The sequence below is a fragment of the Syzygium oleosum genome, unplaced genomic scaffold (genome assembly GCF_021117445.2).
Source record: "Syzygium oleosum isolate NSW1041296 unplaced genomic scaffold, Sole_v2.1 Sole_v2.50, whole genome shotgun sequence".
Lineage (NCBI taxonomy): Eukaryota > Viridiplantae > Streptophyta > Magnoliopsida > Myrtales > Myrtaceae > Syzygium > Syzygium oleosum.
In genome coordinates, this window is record NW_026607534.1 from 1410519 (window position 1) to 1431850 (window position 21332).

The 21332-nt window shown below is 40.1% G+C and overlaps 1 protein-coding gene across 2 annotated transcripts; it reads right to left on the reverse strand.

Annotated features, from left to right (window-relative positions):
* Window positions 1–8382: 8382 nt before the first annotated feature.
* LOC115689496 (putative E3 ubiquitin-protein ligase LIN) lies at window positions 8383–13106 on the reverse strand. Of its 2 annotated transcripts, XM_030615549.2 has the most exons (7): window positions 11853–13101; window positions 11601–11736; window positions 10554–11515; window positions 10320–10467; window positions 9949–10200; window positions 9140–9449; window positions 8383–8696 (listed from the first exon to the last, which is right to left on the reverse strand). In XM_030615549.2, exons 1-7 carry the CDS (start codon window positions 12947–12949, stop codon window positions 8566–8568), a joined length of 3036 nt encoding a protein of 1011 aa, XP_030471409.2. In that variant the 5' UTR covers window positions 12950–13101; the 3' UTR covers window positions 8383–8565. The 2 variants fall into 2 exon arrangements, with proteins under 2 accessions (XP_030471409.2, XP_030471411.2); XM_030615551.2 differs by lacking the exons at window positions 8383–8696; window positions 9140–9449 and having other exon boundaries at window positions 9948–10210; window positions 11853–13106.
* Window positions 13107–21332: the final 8226 nt, after the last annotated feature.

A 21332-nucleotide genomic window follows, 5' to 3' on the forward strand; every position in this document is an offset into this window, starting at 1 on the left:
AAATTTATCAAATTGGTCCCATCAAGTCCTTCGTTGATTGCATTTTTTGAAATTTTGAGAACTTAATTGCACTTTTATGGCAAGTTTTAGGACTTGATTGCATTTTTTGAAAGTTTCAGGATTCGATTGTACTTTTATGACAAGTTTTACAACTTGATTATAGAAAGTTTCATGACTCAATTGCACTGTTGTGTTTTAAGACTTCTAGTGCACTTATCCCTAGATTATATAACAATCAGATTAGCAATTGACTAGCACCTTCCATGACTTGATATCAGCACGATCCACCACTCATTATCAGCACGTGCTTGTTATCATTAGTTTGTTGGTGTTGTCTACAATCAAACCGTATTGAATGACTTATCATCAATCATCCAAAGATCCTTTCGAGTATGTTAGCTTCCCATGACTTCAAGTTGATGAAGATTAGCCATGGTACCGCAAAGTCTTCATAGAATCCTCATCATACTAGGCTTGTTCTTTTGTTGTCGATATCTTCATTAGTCTTCATTGAACTTACACTGGTTATCATATCATCACAGTCTTCCACCTCATCTATAGGGAGCTACTCTTGCTACTGATCCTCACCGATGCTGTCAATAAGTAGATATTTTTGTCAATGATCCGATTTTCAATCTTCTAGTCCTTCCAAGCATATTGATGATCATGGCTCTACCTAGTTGTTCACCTTTCCATGGTTTTTCTAAGCTTTACGAAGCATCCTCGTTCTAGGAATGTTCACTATCAGGTCCGTCCAACTATTTACCAGATCTTGGTACCTCCATGTCATTATCGTTCTTCGCGACTTGTTCACCCTTGATCAAGGTCTTCCATTGTTTCATCTTATATAAATGTCCTTTCAGCTTGAGACACCTCGGCTCCTAATACCTTGTTCATCCCTAATAGTGGCAGCGATCCCTTGATAGTGACAGAGCACTGCTTATATCAGCTCATCTTGTTAGGACACCATCTGCATATTGGCTTTGTGTATCTATCGCCCGGTTTACTCAATCAATACATACGTTGGTAGCCTTTGATTATTTTGTCATCTTCAAAACAACATAGGGCATTTTTCCAACAACCTCCCCCGTTTTTATAATTACAAAACAAATTCTGAATATGCAACAGCTATCAAATTTTGTGCGCATGAAAAGTAATACAAATTATCTTGCCAAAAAAAATAGGAATTCAGATCAAGGCATCATAAGCACATAATGCAATCTACAAGTATTAAGAAATTCAACGAATATAATCAAGATATATCATGTAGAAACAATATGAGTAAAGAACAGAAATTGATAACATCTCTTGTTTTTACATAGGTCACTTAGTCACATGAGTTTTAAATAAAACTGAATATTATCTTCATAACTAAATTCAAAGCTTATATTATACCTCCAAACATATATGCATATTTCATCAAACCTCTCACCTTTTTTGTCATAATAAAAAAGGTACAAAAGGGTGATAATAAAGTAAAATGAATTACGTAAGAACTATGTAATTCAGCTCATCTTCGCGTAACTTCACCAAAAATGTTAGTTAGATACACTGTTTCCATAAATAAACATATTTAACATGCTCGGAGGAATAAAAAAAGATGTGCAGTGTAGCTCATGTTGACCACTACGAAGGATTGCAGCCTACCACGGGTTTGATTGTGCTAGAGACGGGAAGGAAAATCTCACGTGACCACCAACGGTCAGGCTTTCTTTTGTAATATTTCGTAATTATATTTTGTCATCCAAGCTTATCCACTCCAAGGCTAGGATTACTAATTCATGTGTTTATCCGAACACAATCGGATTCATCGAATTCAATGTGCATCACCAAATGCCGGATATGATCACATATCCAGACCACCAAACACAACCTTATCATTTTTATTAGAAAGTAAATTTTCATAATCCTGACATGATTAATGCTAATCATATGCATTGGAGGAATATGGAACTAATTATGGAAAATGGTTAAAAGGTAAAGCTTTTATCGTACAGAAGACAATTGTCATGGTAAATGACATTATTTTTAAAGTGACAGCTGGTTGGAACTAAAATTTTTCCTTAGTATTAAAGCTAATAAATTCATTTAACGCACAATTTTTGTTGATGGTTTATTGCGACCAGACCTATCAAAACGGGTCTTAAACCCATATATGACCCATTTAATAGGTCACTACAATTTTAAAGAGTCCATCTTAAATGTGTTTTAAATTTTAAAGTTGAAGATAAACGGATCTAAATGAGTTGAGTTTGGAACCCATTTCCAACCCACCCACACACTCTCTCTCCCTTTTTATAATGATATTTTTTTTAAAAATTAAAATTTAATTTTTTTTATTTTATTCTTTTTTCTTTCCATTTCTTCCTTTCTCTTTTCTCTTTATTTTCGGTTGGTGGCCAGCCACGGCGACGGCCGGCGACCATGGCCAGCTACTGGCCATAGGGCCTCGCCAATCAGTCGAGCCTCGAGCTCGCGCAATTTTGGCAAGGCAAAGGCCTTGCGGACTTGTGGAGAGGCTTCAGCCTCGCCGATCTAGCGAGACTCGAGCTCCCCAGCCTCAAGCAAGCTCAACCTCACCGAATCTGGCGAGGTGGAGCCTTGCCCTAGGCTGGCGAGGCTTGACTCGGCTCGTCAGAATCGAGCGAGCTCGAGCTTCACCGGCCTCCGGCAAGCTTGTCCTCACCTGTGGCCGGTCGTCATAGCTGGTCAAAATAAAGGAAAAATAAAAAAAAGAAAAAATAATTAAAATTCGATTTTAAAAAAATAAAAATTATTAAAATGAATGCACGAAATAAAATCAAATCAGATTTTACATACAAAATGTCGAAAAATATTTTCTAGTTCATTTTTAAGTTTCAACCGAACACCGAATTTTTTTTATTTTCTTGGATAATGACTTCATGGAAATTATTTTCTAGAAATATTGCATTTTTCGCGAAACAAACGGAACCTCAATTTTCATAAAAAAATGATAAAAATTGTTCACTAGCTTTGTATTGCATGAAAATGTTTTAGCAGTATAATTTAAAAAAAAAGTCATAAGAAACAATTTTTCCTCAATTGGGTTAAATATAGAAGTGTTTTAGCAATATGAGTCGAGTCGGATATGAGTTGGGATATTTATATTATAAATAAATGGATCATTCATGGGTTAATGGTCAATTTGGGTCGGACTATTTATGACCCGACTCCAACTTGACCCGACCCACCCGTTTAACAAGTCTAACTGTGGGTAAACCATAACTCTATTGTAGTGTAAGTGTGTGTTGACATCTGATTTTTAGTCAATTTTTCAAATTTTCTTAAAAATCACAAAATTAGGATTAGGAACCTTGGCCATGCTTAGGAACCTATTTCTAAACCAAAAATAAATTTTTCTGAATTTTTTTTCTTATTTTCTTTTGGCCAAAATGAGTGAAAAATCAAGAAAAATACCAAATGGAGTTCAAAAATTCCATAAAAATAGTCATTAGGTTTATTTTAATTCCAATTTCATCACTGCTGCTTCAATTTTGAAAAATTTCAATTGGGAATATATTTTTCCCAAAATTGGGCAAATTCACACCCAAATTGAACCAAAAATTCAATTGAGTCATTTCTAGTCATTTTTAGTCCATAGTGTCTTCACAACAAATGATTCAGGGATCTTGAATTGCATATTGGTGGGTCAAATTTTATAATTTAACAAAATAACTGAAAAACCCCAAAAATCAATTGAAAATTGGGGATTTTAAGCCCAAATTGGGAATCTTGGTCAATTCGAAATTGTCGAACCAAGGCAGCACCATCCCTAGGGTTAATCAGTCAAGGGTAATCCAATTTTAGCATCAATTTTTCCCAATCAGATCATCTAGATACTGAATTGAACAAAAGCCCTATTATCCGAATTTAAAATTTGGGGATTTTGGGTTTAATTGTAATAAAAATTGGTACAAATCTCATATTTGAATGCAAAATGTGTCGAGGAATCCAATTTTGGGGTTAAATTTGAAAAATTAGGTCAAAATCGAGCTTAATGTGCAATTTTAGACCAACCCGGGTTTGCCAAGTCGGTCGGATCGACCCGACCCGACTCGACCCGGGTCGGCCATCTTCTTTACTCGGTTCAACCCCACACATGAAAAAATATGGAAAATATCTTCCCGACCCGCTACTTCGCTGACTTACCTAGACCATTTGAGCACGTGAAAAATAGTTTTACCAGTTAGAGAATCTCCAGCTAGCATCGGAGATTCGATGTAACAAACTCGGAGGTCGGTGGGAACAAATTTTTTGGTGGGAAATCGAGCTAGAAAAAGGAAGAAAAACATTATCCCGCGCACAGAACATGCTCGACGGAATTTCTGAGAGAGAAAAAGAGAGAGTTAGAGAGAGAAAGAGAGAGATTCAGAGAGGGAGTGAGTCAAGGCTCCCAAGACTGAGCGATCGGTACTTTTCCAATTGGAAAAGCATAGGCGAATCGGTCTGGATGGTGAGTCTCCTCACTTGAGAGCCTGTGTTGAACTTGGTCGCCGGCGCCTGAAAATCGCGCTCGATCATCGTGTCTAGGAACTCCCTGGCGAAGCTGAGGCCACCAGCTTGGAGTTTAAGCGTTGAGGAAGAGCTCCACGGTCGCCGGTTGTCCTGAAAATCCCATTTGGCACTTCGTTGAAGCAGGTAAAGTGTCCTCCTTGACATGGTTTTAGCAAAATCCAGAAAACCTGTTTGAGCCTTATCTTGTTGTTCATGTGATTTTCTCTGCAATTTTGAACTTGTTGCTGACTGAGATGAGTTTCTAATCATGTTTTTCATTGTTTGATTGTATGCTGAATGCTTAAACCTGCATTTGACCGATTCGGCCACCCTGAACTACCTCGCTGGAGCAGCCCTGACCTCGCCGAAGCATCTCCCGTGGCCATAGGCCATCCAAGTTAGCCTTCTTTAATCTTGTTTGATGGTTTTATATTCATTTTGATCGATTTAGATGGCTAGTGCGCTAGATTCACCAATCCGACGGTTAACAAATCAAGTTGTTAGAATTGCTCTAGGTGAGGGTATTTAGGTTCGTTTTTCGCCTGCCGGCAGCGGTTCGATGGCGAGCTAGTCAAGCTAGTTTGATAAAGGTTAACATGGACTCAACATTGAATCAAGTGGAATGGTCAAAACTTCGCCGGAAGGTCGCCGGAGATCGATCCAAACCGGCGGCCTTGAGAACATTAACTCATGACTTGTGCCCACCAACTGCTCGGCAAAATGCCACAATAAAAAATGATCCGAACGGCGCCATTTTGGCACTATGCCCGCCGGGGTGCTGGCCGGTGCCAATGCCGGCCGGTCCGACTCAATCGGACCGGTCTGCATCGGTCAGCCCAGTTCAATCACCTCGGCGGGAAAATTTTAAAAAATAACAAAAAAATAAAAAAATCAGAAAATTCTAAAAAAATCAGAAAAATATTCATAAAATCTAAAAAAAAAATTTCCGAAAATCATAATTTTTTTAGAAATTCCGAAAATTAGAAAATTCATAGAAAATCCATAAAAATCAGAAAATTTCCGAAATTTCATAAAAAAAATTGTCAGAAAATCCACAAAAATGATAAAAATTCAGAAAAATCCATAAAAATTTTCAGAAAAAAAAATCAGTTTTTGGGAAACAAAATTATCAAAAAATCTTTCCAAAAAAAAAATCAAAAATTTCAAAAATTCACAGAATGACCAAGAAACCTGGTGGCCACCTATCAAAAGTGAAATTTGAATTTTTTTAAGTGTCCAAGTGGCATAACTGAGAACTCCTCAGTTTAGGGGTAAAAGAGGTCTCAACCCCTAAAAAACCCTAAAACAGCACATTTCATTGAACAAAAAGGCCATTAGGGCTTCATTAGACATTGAATGTTTTGAATTGCCTTCCTTTTAGAGACAACTTAGGATTGCTTTGATTGATTGACATTGATTGTCCAATTATTGATTGATAGCCCGCGATTAGAATGATTAGAATTAGTGAGTAGACCTTGAAAACTCGTGTGACACGTTAGACATATCGTATCGTTTTAGATACCGAAAAGGCGTTAGTGATATCAGTTTGGGATTATTAACGTAACCAAGTCCCCTTACTTAGAATCTCTAGTTTGCAGAATTGTGGTATTTCTTCTGGACCCTGATTAGGTTTCTAGTCAATCTACCAATAATGACTAGTGGCGACTCCAAATTTAAAATTAGACTAAATAGAAAGATAAAAAAAAATCACAACCCGCTGTCATGTATGGTTTGGGAGAGGCCCCTATTTGTCTAGTGATGGGATGTCTGTGAGATGTTTGGGCAAAATATCCGTATCGGACCTTAGTAGCCCATTCGGGGACAGTTTTCCCATTCGTGACAAATGGAAGTACCTCTTTAGCGTGTGAGAGCGCGGCGCGATAGCGTGTTACTAAGGTTTCGTTCATTTCGCAGAAAACAATTTTCAGAAATTTTTTTTCGGATTTTCTTGCGTTCTGCTCATGGAAAATAAATGAGTCAAGCAAAACATTTTCCATCAATGAAAAAACACCTTAAAAAATGGAGAAAATGATTTACTCTTTTCCCTTCTCTTTCTTTGACCTATAACTAAGCACATTCTCCTCTGTGCACTCCTTTTAATTATTTTTTTATTTTTCTCTTTTCTTTTCTTTTTCTTTTCCTTTTTTTCTTTTTTCTTTTTCTATTTTCCTCCTTCTTCTTCGGCCTCACCCAAATCACAGCTATGGCTAGAGATCGGCCACAAGTGAGCTCAAGCCTCACTAGCCTGTGGCAAGGTCGAGCTCACCAGATTTGGGTGAGGCTGGAGCTCGCTAGCCTCGAGCGAGATCAACCTCGTCGGATCTGGCAAGGTGGCGCCTCGCCTAAGGCTAGTGTTGCTCGGCTCGCCTGTGGCTGGTCATCGGCTATTGCCATGGCCGCAACCGGCCGAAGAAGAAGCGAAAAGAAAAAAATAAAAAGAAAAGAAAAGAATAAAAAATTATTAAAATGAGTGCAAGGAGAAAAATCAAATCTGATCTTCTATACTAAACAGCGGAAAATATTTTCCAGTTCATTTTCAAGTTTTAGCAAAACACCAAAAATATTATCATTTTCCTGAAAAATGATTTTCTGGAAAATATTTTCCAGAAACATTACATTTTTCGCGAAACGAATAGAGCCTAAATGGTGTAAGCATATGTTTTAAAGCTGTAGCACCTTAAATTCGAGTAAGACAATTTCTTAAAAACTGTTATAAGCTATAATACGTTGTGGTATAGGTGTATTATGAAGTGTCATAAGTTGTTGCAGCCTATTAGATGATACATTCATGAGAGATTTGTCAAATACCTTATTAAAGCTGCAGTAGACCTGTCAAATGGGTGGATTGGGTCGGATTTGGGTTGAGTCACAAATGGTCCGACCCAAATTGACCCATTAACCCATTTATGACCCATTTATGCGCAATGCAATTTTCTTGACCCATACCTGACCTGATCCATATTGCTAAAACATTTGCATATTTAACTAAATCTAGGAAAACTCATATCTAAACTGATAGAGTGCGGAGTGAGTGAGCACGGGATTGAATAAGGGCAATAGAGATGAGTTGAGTTTAAATAAGTTGTAAACCCATTTACGACCCATTTAACACCCATATTATACCTTTACCCATTTATGATCCATTTCATAGATATAACTAACTCATTTACTAATATATGGATTAAGAAATGGGTTTATGTCCCATTTTGACAAGTCTAAGCTGTAGCACCTTTTTTTTTTCAAGAAAAAAAAGAAGTTGGAGCACCCCTTTTCAAAACTGAAACTGATATTGCTGAAAGTTAGACCCAATAGTTCTTGCAATGTGGATGCCTTTTCAATGTTCAAGCATTACCTGACGTCTTTTAATTATCTATTCTGCCAAGTTTTTGTAATCTAGGGATTATTTGGTTACCAATTCAGCTAGCTCCTTTCCGGAATTGAACTTTTTAGTCTTTCTTGTGATTCAAACTGTATTGGAAAGTTAAGAAATGTTATAATCCTGGGCCATTTGTTAATTAACTATGAGAGCATTCTGATTGTATGGCTTCATAAGGCAAGCCAAGAAAGGGAAGGAAAGAAACTAGCTGCTTTTGCATATTTGAACCCTGCATACATTTAATCTGCCAAAGTACACACGTTGTGGATTGTCCATATTATGTAGCCGGCTGACATTGGTCGTGTGAATGCTTCGAGCAACCTCGCGTTTTCATCATTGACTTTTGTTTATCTTGAGTGATCGACAAAGTGCCCTTGGTCATGGTCGAATTTCCGAAAACATAGTAGATTATGCGGTACCTTGGATAGAGTTCACATGAAAGAACAGCACATAATATGATGAACACTTTGTCGCGAAACTGATTGTGTCCGTCGCCTTAAGTATTGTACAATTTTACCAAATAATATCGAAGTAACTCCAGAGCTCAGTTACAGAGAAGTGAGAGAAGAGGAACTGATGATAACATTACGAAGCCAGTCACTGAATGACTTGATATTGCCAATTCTGCATGTGTACAACCTGAAATCTCATTTATAGCATAAACCCTTTCAAGCTCACAGGCATGGGTGCCTTGAGTGGGTGGTGATAAAGGACAAGAGCTCATCAGCCGTCCATGTCACTAGGGAGAGGTTGTGCAGAAGGCTCACTGATTCCTCATTCAGTACACAGAGAGTCGATAAACAACCTGAGAAGGGAAATATAGTAAAGCAAGTCATTCATTACTACGGGACTGTGGCAATTGCACATCATTCATAACCTTGAAATTTTCTTAGAGTCCCCTCTTCTTATTGCCAATTTTGTGTTTCCTAATGATAGATGTAACAATATGGGGACTACACTTCTAATGACCCGCTTAAACTAAATCAAGGAAAAGAAAATGGATTGACCGAGATTTAAAGGGGAACAAACTTGTAGGTCTTTGGAATGGAACGTGCTGCTCATTAAATCTAGCTATAAACACAAGTGCTGGCATTCTCTACTGGTTTAATTTAAAGGAATGAGTTATTGAAGACTTATCACCAAACGGCCACAATGGATCTGAAGAATAATATGGTACTAGAATCATTCACTTTTGTCATACCGGATGGAAAAGACATGGTTCTGTGACAGTTTGTACGGGACAAATACCTGAACTCTTGATGAGATTTAGAAGCGAAGATGATGCCAAGACTCTCTCCTCCAGTGCTCTATCGAAGTTCAATGACTTTAGCATCTGTGGCATTAAAATCGAGCACGCCTCCAACTGTAGATCTCCATCCTCGACCAAATGGAGAAATCCGCTCAGCCATGAGACAGTGACGATGCCAGCTCGTACCAATACAGGGATACCATTTTCAATTGCACCCGAAAGGGCAGTTAAAAACCTCATTCTGCCATTCCTGAGCAAGACGAGCGCTGTTTTCCTTAGCCAGTTTTCGGTTTCCTCTTCCTCTTTGTCCTAAAAATTGCAGCATCGATTAGCCAAACCACGATGTTCGGGGTTATAGTCAGAGCACAACTTACTTTTCCACAGAAAGTAGACAAAGAAGTACATGTTATTCATTAGAGCTGCTAGTTCGAAAGAGCGCGAAATTCACAAGGCTTATTGCAACTTTCAACTAAAAGCAGCTGAATAATGTGTTTTGGAATCATCAACTTGTTTATGCCATATTAGCTTCAGAATTCTCAATGTGTCGAGGATTGATGTGTAGCAGCAATGTTATGCAATTCGTATCTGGCTATTAAAGGTTTAACTGAGTATACCACCAATCTTTATAAGCTTATGTAATTTGCTATCAAGGAATTTTGCGCTGGACAGACAGGTTGTGCCTGTATAATTCCACTTCAAAATGAAGTGCCCTCGCAAGACAAACTAAATATCCCTTTCCTTGGACTCCCTATTCCTGGAAACATCTCAAATAATCTAGTTTGAAATTGAATTTGAATAATGCACTAACCCTGGGCGTTGTAGTACCAAGAACCGTATCTTCGCTGTGGAGTGCCATGTCTGGATCTTCTGGAAAACCCAACTTCTGCAGGAGCCATTGTTCAGTCACTGGCTCGCCTGTCAAAAGAAAATGGCCTCCGAGCATCAGGAGACTTCTCGCCACTTGTTCTTGGATATTTTCAGTGACTAATTGACAATCCAAAGCGGCTATGATCGCCTCGAGTGCTTCTTCTCTGTATAAACTGCACATCCCACAGTCTCCCTGCAAGAAACTGCAGTTCCTTATGGAGGTCGTTCTAGGATCTTGAATCGAAATTTCCACAGAAAATAAAAACTCAGCGGTTATATTTTTCGAATATTTTATAACACAATTAGAAATACCAGAAGATCAAGCTGCAGTAAAATTGTGGCAAACAGCGGGCGTTTTTCCAATGAAGCTTTCTGGAGGTAGATCAGCAAGACGTGCATAGCATTCAGCCCGCCCCATCCACTTTTTACTCCATACAGGAACTTGTTTATTTGTGACCTTCTGTTATAATAACATGGCTAAGGATACCAATCTGGTCTTGCAAATATAGCTAAAGAACAATGTTTGTTGAGACAAGAAAAATGTACCTGCTAAGGCAAAGAAACTCAATAAGTAAATTTAAAGCGCGAGTAGATTTCTTTTGGTATTCAAGTACAATCAGTTCAAGCAGAGAAGCCTTGTTTATATTTTCAGCGACATAATTTCGACATGTCCCATTAGCTTGGATGCAACATGATGTGAGAACTGCAGCATTTATTCTCTCTTGAAATTCTCCTATATCGATCCGCTTTATAAGAAGATTCAATCCCCCAAGCGAGACCATATCTCTTGCATTTTCCAAGTTTTTGTCCTCGTCAAAACCGAAAACAAGTTGGTTTAGTATGTAGAAGGCCGCTACTCTAGGAGCACAACGAACAGTGAAAAGGGTCTGCAGTTGGTCGCCGAACTCGAGGACTCGAAGGACGAGCAGGACCCACTCGGTGGATATCATCTGTTTTGCCTTCGGTTTCAAGTGATAAAGCAGAATGGCAGCTTTTAGGAATACGCTTGAACGTTTCAAAAGCCTTATGAAGATCTCGAGCTGCGGGTCAGTGCTCAAAACTATCTGGCTGATATTCCTGTTTCGCACCACTATTTCTGCTAATAGTGAGATAACTAGCTCAAGAACTTCGTCATCTTGTGATGCAAATAAAACCTCAAGCATCCCCTCAATGACCGAGGCTTTCGATACTGATGCTTCAATGGTGTGATCACCATGTGAGCTCAACCAGGCTTTTGTTATGACATGGATAGCAGTTTCACATTCACTTAGAATATCTGAGCAATATAAACTGGAGATGGCTTTACCCAGATCATCTGAGACTTGGGGATCAATTTCTTCCAGTTTATTCTGCCTATTGCTGGAGATGCCATTTGTGCTAACCAGGCACTGGATGGGCACACTTTGGCAGTTAAGCAATGAGACGTAGTTTGATTTCTGCGTCTTAGGCCACAAATCAAGTTTCTGATTCTCGCAATAATTTCTTGATGATATTCGAAGAGTCTCGTTCTGCATTGAGGCAATTGAATATATTATGGAACTGTTACTCCTAAAGAAAGATTACAAACAGGAAACAAGTCGACATTTGACATACATGAATGATGCTGGTGTTACTACAGCTTTCTTCACTACTACAGGGATTCTTTTCATCAACCGAACCAAATTTTCTACTTCCAAGCTCAAGGTCCATAGATCGTCGATCCAGTCGGGGGCCAAATACTGCTTGGTATCTTTAGTGACATAGAAAACCATTAGAAAGCCATATAACTTATCAGACAGTCAGCATACCTTAATAAACTAAACTGTTGCATTGGAAAATTACTTGGCATCAGTTGGATACACTTACAGATTTCCACTAATTGAGGAATGTGAAGTATATGAATCCTGTGATTGCCTTCGAGTCAATCTGTGGCTACGCATTCTTTGTGGTCTCACGTTCCTTGAAAATTCATGGCTCGGTTTTAATGGCAAAGGCACATCTGGAACTGGAGGAGCCTCGACCCCAACTTTAAGCCATTGTTTATAATACAGCGCAAACCGAGCAGTGCCCATATCCAGTTGGTCATTGTATAACTTGCTTAAGCATTTCGATTTCCTCTTGTCCTCAACATCGTCTGAGCTCGAAAGGAATTCAACTTCCCTTGTGTACCAAACCTTGAGGTGAAGAAGGTGAGGAAGGAAGAGATGCTCCCACAGGTCGGGAAGCAAGTGAGTCCTAGCAAGAAACGGCGAATCGCAGAAAACCTGAAGCAAGTGCCTAGCTGAGATTCTATCATTCTTCTCTAGCTTGTAGCTAATGGAGAGGTACAATTGAGCGCAAGCTGAGAGATATGAATTGGGTATCCCACAAGCTGAACCGTTCTTTGTTTTCTCCGAATTCAAAGTAGCGGCAACATTCAGAAGCCTAATGGAGTTTCTCAAGGTCTTCATCCTCAGCTCCTTTCTTTTTATACCCGGATCGTCCACCAACTTCTCGATGCTTTCGATACCCGTTTCGATCCTCTTCAGGATCTCATCGTCAGTATTCCTCTTCTTCCGTGCCAAGCAAGAACCGCATTTCTCGCGGATGCTAATCCTGAAGCTCTCATCCTTCACATACCGACCAGCGTAGCCACTTAGTATTGAGATCACTGCTTTGACAGCCACCATATCGATGGCAGGCTCGTCTATTATCTCTGATACCAGCGACTTATTAGCATTCGATCTCTCTGACATAGAAGCGGCCCTTTCCGACACTAAAGCTGACGAACTATTCCTCCGCCTATTGCACCTGAAGGGTTTCTGCTCTGCAAACTCGAGGCTTTTCCGACCACGGCAGAAGTACACTGGCAATTGTTTCGGCTCATCGTTTCGCATCATATCGAGATACTTCACTGGGGTGGTCGACAATAGCTGTCCGTCCTCGAATCCTTCTTCTGCCAGCAATTCCTGCAGAGAAGCCATTCTGTGGATACAGACTCAGTTGTGAAGGAGTGAAGAAGAAGAGAGGTTTGAAAGCTCCGGTTGTGTCATTCTTTGAAGAAGATAACAAAAGACAGCTTGGGAAGCACAGAATGAGGTGAGGAAAGACGAGAGGACAAACTTTTGTTTGGGCATCTTTATTTGGCCGTGTCTTTCCCTGGACCACCCCAGTGCTATGGCAGTTTCTTGTTGATTTTGGCTTTTGTTGCGGTTGAGTCGGTTCATTCGAGGAGTTTTTAAAATCTCGTTGGGTTTAAAACGGAGGCCAATTCCCTATAAAATCCTCAACAATCTGAACTTCTTCTTATCTGAAAAAAGTCATCAATTTTTAGCTAAGCCCCAATTTTTTTTTTGTTTAAAAAAAATCATCAGTTTTTAGCTAAGTCCCAAAATCAGACCTCCCTTAAAATTTCGTCCAAGTGGCTGCTAGTTGTCCAGTGAGTCCACATCAGCAATAAATCCACCTCGTCTACCGGTGGTGGAAGAGACCAAGTTGGAGGCGATGGATGGTGACCTCGACGCCACCCAGCCACCGTCTAAGATCCAGCAACCCTTGCTGGGTTTAGGCCCATCGTGGGACATCCGAAAATTTCGAAAAAGTATTTATGTGATATTCAAAAATTTCCGTATCCGGTAACGATACTTAGACATTAAAGCTAAGTGTTATTAGCTTAGAATTCGGGTGGACACCTAGAAATCTTAATTGAATCGTAAATTTTGTCAGGCGTAGAGGATGATTTTCGTGAACGTAATTGTTCCAAGTTCGACGTGTTGCAAATTAAGATACGTCGATATATACGTTAATATTATAACGATGTTAATTAATTCACCGTCGTCTTTATGGTTGATGGGTGAGATTATTATTCTAAACTTTAGTTGATTAATGATAATAATTAATTATTTGCAATATGGTATTAAAGGGAGTAGAAATTCTGTTTTCATTTTGATTTTTCACAAAAACCTCTCTTAAGACACCTAAACCTAGACATGGCCACGGTTCAGGAACCGCCGGTTCCGGTTCGTGGCCATGTATGAACCGGAACCGGAACCGCAAGGGGGCGGTTCCGGTTCCGGTTCCGGCCGGTTCCGGTTCGAGGGGGGAGGAGGAGAAAAGGGGAGGAGGCGCAGGGTAGCGAGGGGGGAGGAGGCGCAGGGTAGCGAGGGGGGAGGAGGAGGGGGCGTCGGCGTCGGCGGCTGCGGCCATGGGCGGGGGCAACGGCAGCGACGGCGGCGGGGGTCAGATCTGGGAAGACGGGGGGCGAGGCGGAGGAGAAAAGGGGAGGACCGGAGGAGGCGCAAGGGAGAGGGGGGAAGGAGGGACCGACCATGACGAGGACCTTGCTGTCGGTCCGCGAGAAGAGCTCGGAGGCGAGGCCCGAGACGCAGGCGATGCGGTACAGGGTCAACACGGTGGCGTCCGCAGTGGCGAGGGGCTGGCCGGTGAGGGAGCTGAAGAGGATGAAGACGGCGTGGACCCCCGGCAGGTTCAGTGCGGAGGAGTTGCCGGGGAAGTGGGTCACGAGCTTGACGCCGATGTAAGGGAGGGAAGGGTGGGAGGACCAGGAGGGCATGAGGAGGAGGGAGGCGGAGGGGGTGGCGGCGGCGGCGGAGAGGGGGTGGGAGTGGCGGAGAGGGGTGTGGACGGAGGAGGAGAGGGTGGAGCAGAAGTGGCGGATGAGGGACTAGTCATTGGTGGGAGAGGAGGGCGTGGGGGACTGGAGGAGGTGGGTTTTTTTTTTTTTTTGGAACCGGGCCCGTAGGCCACGGGCCGGTTCTGGTTCCAAACCGCAGGCCCGGTCAACGGGCCGGTCCCGGATTTGACCCGGGCCGGTTCCGGGCCAAAATCGGCCCTTGGCCATGTCTACCTAAACCTCACGTGGCACTTGGAGAATTCATGCACGGCCACATGCCACTTTTAAACTTAGCCTCTTGCACTAATGTGACCCATATCCATAAGCAATCATTACATAGAAAGTTTCTTCTATCTGTAAGTCACCAATATGACACATATCCATAAGTCACCAACACATCCCCACTTGGGCGTAGATTAGATGAGAATTAGCCACCTGTGACTTCATGCAATCTTACATCTAACAATACCAAAACATAACTCTTAACTTGGGTAAAAATTTGAGACTCATTTTTCACCTCGGTGATATTGTTCTTCAAAAGAGAGTTTCGTCTATCTTTTGGTCTAAACTTCAATTTGTCAAAAGCTTTCACGGTGATTTAAACTTTGGGGTCGTTCGGATCTCGTTCAAGGTAAGTGAAGACTTAGAGTTAAGTTAGTTAAATCTACTTGACACTTTTAACTTAGTTGTTTGAGATATGTCATTTTGATGTGCTATAATGTGTGGATATGATTATTGTTGGATTCGTTTTGCTTGCCTCGTACATGTTCAAAAGGTGTGTGATTTGTTTCTTAGAGTGTAGTATAATTGGCAAGTGAGATTGTTAAATTTGAACTTGGAAATCTCATTCTTGAAGTGATTGTTGAACTCGTCTTGCTGGTCTCATACATGTTTAAAAGGTAATTGTTCGTTTTTCTTAAAGTGGGGTACATTTGGTAAGTGGAAATGATTAATCTGAACTTGGAAAAGTTATATTTGGAAATCTAGATCTAAACGTCGTTCATAAAATCTGTCTTATGAATCCGAGCATATTTTATTCTCTGAATCTGAATCTATTTACTTCTAAACCTGAGCAGATTTTACTCTCTGAATTTGAACATGTTTAATTTTGAACCCGAGCAGATTTTACTATCTGAATCTGAACCTGTTTATTTCCGAATCCGAGTTTATTTTACTCTTTGAATATGAACTTATTTACTTATGAACTCGAGCAGATTTTACTCTCTGAATTTGAATATGTTTACTTCTGAACCCGAGGAGATTTTACTCTCTGAATCTGAACCTGTATACTTCTGAACCCGAGTAGATTTTTCTTTATGAACAGAATATATTTACTTTCTAAAACCAAATGTATTTATCTTCCAAATCTGAAGATATTCACTTTGTCTTCATAATATACTCATTTATTTGTCCAGACTCAGAAATATCCATTGCTTGTCTAGATTCAGAATACACTCAGTTATTTGTTCAGACTTACAATCTACCCATTTGTTGTTTAGATTCACGTTCAGACTTAATCCTTGAATATAGTGATTGGCTTTCTTAGAACTACTTTTGAAATATACCCAGTTTCTGAATATATTCAATTAATGAGTCTTATTACATATTTCTTCATACTAGTTTGTTTGACTAAAATCTCACTTCTTGAGGAATATGTGATGGAGCAAGAAGGTGGGTATGCGTATTGAAATGCATGTAAATACTTATTGTCATGGTTTGCATGAGAATAATATAATTCCGTCACCCATAATTAAAAAAGGTGACAATGCCCCGGGAGTTTCGAGATGCCCTGTTATGTGGTCTAGATGCCTCGGGAGAGTTCGGGAGGAGAAGTAACGAACTTAATGCATGAATATGAGTACAATATGTTATGCCATATGCTTGTGTCTGAAATGAAATATTGTGAATGGGAAAGGCATAATACTTATCCATGTTTTCAGCATACTTATTGGTTATTATGCATTTATGTTGTTGTACCAGGTGCAGTGATAAGATGATTTTCCTAACTTAAAACTAAAGATTTCATTTAATGGGCATTGGATCATTCATTTATTTTTCAGATTTGTAGGAATGGACAATGTGACGCCAAAGCTTGTTGGTTTTCCTAGACACTATGTGTACTAGTGTCACGCCGCACTTTTCCCTACCTGAGCGCTCTAGGAGGTATTTTTGTTCATTTCTAATGATAAGGGATTTTTTTAAACGAATGATGGTCTCTCCTTGACCATACCTCATGAGACAGCGGGTACTTGTTATTTTATTTTCTATTTAGCCTATGTTTTGTTTTGGAGTCGCCACTAGTCCTTAACGGTCGACTAGAAACCTAATCGAGGTAAGGGAGAATTACCCCGATTTCTACGAACCAGAGATTACATGGGTAGGGGGAGTTGGTTACGTTAAAGATTATGATATCAAGATCCCTAATGCCCTCTCGGTACTTAAAACGATCCGAAGTATCTAAACGTGTCATGCGAGTTTACAAGGCCTATCCACTAATTCTAATTATTCTAATTAAGGAGAAATCAATCAATAAGGAAATGCGCAATCAATTCAAATCACAAATGGCAAGCCCTAGTGAAGCCCTAAAGGCTTGTTCATTTTAAGGATTGTGTTATCTTTTAGGGTTTTAGGATTTTTTTAGGGGTTAAGACCCCTTTTGGGGGTTAAACCCCTTTTTATCCCTAAACTAAGGAGTCTTCAAAAGAACCACTTGAGCACCTCAAAAAATTTAAATTTCACTCAAAGTATGTGACCGCAGGTGTTCTAAGTCATTCAGTGAATTTTTGGAATTTTTTTTTGAAATTTTTGGAATTTTTTCACTTGCCTGAACTTCAATTTTTATTCTGAAATTTTTTTCCAATTTTTTTCGAATTTTTTGAATTTTTTGAATTTTCTGAATTTTTATGGATTTTCTGAAATTTACAAATTTTTATGGATTTTCTGAATTTTTTCAATTTTTATGGATTTTCTGAATTTTTTTCCAGAATTTTTATTTTTTTGAATTTTCTAAAATTTCTGATTTTTTTTTTGAAATTTTCTTCATTTTCTTCATTTTTAGGATTTTTAAGAAATTTTAGAATTTTTTATTTTTCAGATTTTTCTGAATTTTTTGGGGAATTTCCTGAATTTTCTAAATTTTTTAGAAATTTTCTATTTTTTTAGAAATTTTTTCTATTTTTATGAATTTTCTAATTTTTATGATTTTTTTACGATTTTTTTATTAATTTTTTTATTTCCCAAAACCGAACCGGACTAGTTCAGTCCGGTCCAATCACGTTGGACCGGCTTGGCTGGCATCGATCAAACTCCAGCAGGAGCGATGCCAAAATGACACCGTTTTAAGGCTTCTTCATTAAGGCATTTTTACAAACATTTGGTGTGCATCAAATGTGATATTGCATTTTCAGAACCGTGACTTTAACCCAAACTCCGACAACCATCCGGTCATATTCCGGCCACCCCAAATGACCCTATATCAAATACACACTACCCTCTAACCACCTAATCCTACCGGACCGCCGCCGGACCACCGTCAGCTGGCGAAAACTAAGCCTAAAAACACTAACTTGAAATTACCTAAACCTAAAATTTTATAACATATTCAACTAGTCCTAATCAGCCTAATCATCCTATCAATCAAAACAATTAAGGAACAAAAATGACTAACTTGGGACGACCAATGGCCGAGGAAAGGAGCTCCGGTGAGGTTTGGTTGCTCCGGCGAAGTGGTTTTTAGGGACCGATCCATGGTTTATGTACAATCATGATCCAAAATGCATCAAACGATAAAGTTATAGGTGATTGGGAATGAGCTTTACCTTCTTTACTGGAGCTCAAATCAGAAATTTCGAACCAAACGGGAGCTTTAAAACGATCCTCTGACACTTGCTCTTCAAGAGGGTGGCCTTCGCTTCGTCGGAAAGGTTCTGAACTGGCTAATCGGAGCTCATTTTCAGAGCTTCCCGATCATCCCTTCTCGGTACACCTGGGGAAGGAGGTCCACTCGAGAGACTAATTCGCTGGCGTCGTTCCTATCAGGACGACATCGGTCACTCAGCTTTGGGGACCTCTACTTCCTATCTCTCTAATTTTCTCTCTCTCTCTCTCTCTCTCTCTCTCTCTCTCTCTCTCTCTCTCTCTCTCTCTCTCTCTCTCTCTCTCTCTCTCTCTCTCTCTCTCCCTTTGGTTTTCTATCGAACAAATGGTCTCTCTCGAAATTGATTTTCTTGCCCCTTTTGATCACCTTGCCGGGGTTGTTCCGAGCACTAACCGACTCTCCACTCGGTTAGATTTGCTTGGGATGGACAATTGGAGAATCTCCGGCTGTCAATTCCCTTTGACACGTGCTAAAAGTAGGGGAAATAAGTCGGCAAAGGGGTGGGTCGAGCGGATTTTTCTCCCTTTTTCCCAGTCTGAAACCGAGTCGGGTAAGGGAGATGAAGACCCGGGTTGGGTCGGGTTGGATTCGACCGACCTGGCTAACTCGGATTGATTAAATTTGCAAATTGAATCCCCATTTGACCCATTTTTTCGATTTTAACCCCAAATTTAGGCTTCTTGACATTTTACCCTAGAATATGAGTTCAATTTGAATTTTCATTTCAATTTGGCCAAAAATCTCCAATTTTCAATTCAGTTCAGTTGGGTTTTTGTTCATTTAAGTGTCTAAATGACCTAATTAGGCAAAATTGAAGTCAAAATTGAATTACCCATGTTCAATTAACCCTAGGGAAGGTATGAGCTTTGATTTAAAATTTAAAATTGAATGAAATCCCCAATTTAGATCTTAAAATCCCGAATTTTTCAATTAATTTTGGGGCTTTTTGATATTTTCATCAAATTGTGAAATTGGACTGACCAATGTGCAATTCAAGGTATTAGAATCAACTGTTGTAAAGACACTATAACCCAAAAATGACTAGAAATGGCTTAGTTGGATTTTTGGTTCAATTAGAATATGAAATTGCCCAAATTTGGGGAAAACATATTCCTAATTGAAATTTTGTAAAATTGACATGGTAGGGCTAAAATTGGAATTAAAATAAGACTAATGACTATTTTTGTGGAATTTTTGAATTCCATTTGGTATTTTCTTGATTTTCTTCCTAATTTTATTAAAAGAAATTAAGAAAAAATTAAAGAAAAATTAGCAAAATTATTTTTTATTTAGAAATAGGTTCCTAAGCTTGGCCAAGGTTCCTCATCCTAATTTTGTGATTTTTATATAAATTTAAAAAATGGACAAGGTTCCTAATCATTTTTTAGATTAAGCTCGTTAGAGATTGATCTCAAAGACAAGGTGACACTTGAGTCATAGTCTACTCAATTGTAAAGACAAGTGAAAATTTCACAACAATGGATCAAGGATCTTTGTTAAAAAATTCTGTCCAAATCCAATTTTTCCACTTTGATGCTTTTGATGAATTTGTTGATGATCGAGAGAGAAAAAGGAACTTACTTGCTCATGAGAGTTTCATTGTTGATTATTTCAAGGAGTAGAGTGATGATTGTGATGAATATGATTTTGATCTTATGGTTTAAGGATAAACTTTCCAACCTTGTAGTTTAAGGATAAACTCACGAACCCCGTGGTATAAATCCACAAACCTTGTGAAAATTTAGAGTTTGAGGAAAGACCCACAACCATATGAAAATTTAGGATTTAAGGAAAGACCAAAAACCATCTGAAAATTTAGAGTTTAAGGAAAGACTCAAAATCATCTGAAAATTTAGGGTTTAAGGATAGACCCACAACCACTTGAAAATTTAGGATTTAAGGAAATACCAAAAACTATCTAAAAATTTAGGATTTAATGAAGGGTTAATACTACGAAAAACCCTAAACTGGTACACTTATGACACAATTACCCCAAACTATTTTTTTGACCATAAAAAACCCCAAACTAGTACACCTGTGACAATTTTACCCCAAACATACCACAAAAAATCCTAAACTGGTACACATGTGACAATTTTACCCCGAACTAATTTTTAATATTATTTTTTTTTATTTTTTTTCTTTTTTCTTTTTTCTTTTTTCTTTTTTCTTTTCTTTTTTTTTCCTTCACCTTCAACCTCTGGTCGGTCGCCGGTCCGGCGACCGGCCAGAGGCGGAAGCCGGCGAGCGCCCGCCGCCTCGAGCCGCCGGCGTCGGGCGAGGCCGCCCTCACCGGCGTCGGGCGAGCCGCCCTCGTCGATCCGGCGAGGGCGACCCTCGTCGGTATCGGCGAGGGTTGCCCTCGCCGGCGTCGGCGGCCCTTTCCCGACGCCGGATTTGGCGAGGGCGACCCTCGCTGCGTCGGCGAGGGCCGTCCTCGCTGCCCGGGCCAAGGGTGGCCCTCGCCCGACGCGAGGCGAGGCGGCCCTCGCCCGTCCGACGCAGCGAGCGGCGGCCTCGCCGGATCCGGCGTCCGGCGAGGCCCGCCTGCGCCGGCGAGGGCACCCTCGCTGCCGATCCGGCGAGAGGCCACCTCGCTGCGTCGAGTCGGCGAGGGCCACCCTCGCTCGGAAGTCGGGCGAGGGTCGCCCTTGCCACGGGCGGGCGAGGACGGCCCTCGCCCGACGCCGGCGAGGGTAGCCCTCGCCCGACGCCAGCGAGGGCGGCCCTCGCCGGCTTCCGCCTCTGGCCAGTCGCCGGACAGGCGACCGGCCAGAGTTTGAAGATGAAAGAAAAAAGAAAAGAAAAAAATAAATAATAAATAAAAATTCGAAAAAACTAAAAAAATAATATTAAA

Excerpts from the sequence above, each read along its gene's own strand:
- LOC115689496 (XM_030615549.2), bottom strand. The coding sequence starts at position 12,949 with ATGGCTTCTCTGCAGGAATTGCTGGCAGAAGAAGGATTCGAGGACGGA. Across the intron at positions 11,516-11,600 it reads GTAACACCAGCATCATTCAT|AACGAGACTCTTCGAATATC; the intron begins GTATGTCAAATG and ends GCCTCAATGCAG. Across the intron at positions 10,201-10,319 it reads TACTGCAGCTTGATCTTCTG|GGAGACTGTGGGATGTGCAG; the intron begins GTATTTCTAATT and ends AGTTTCTTGCAG.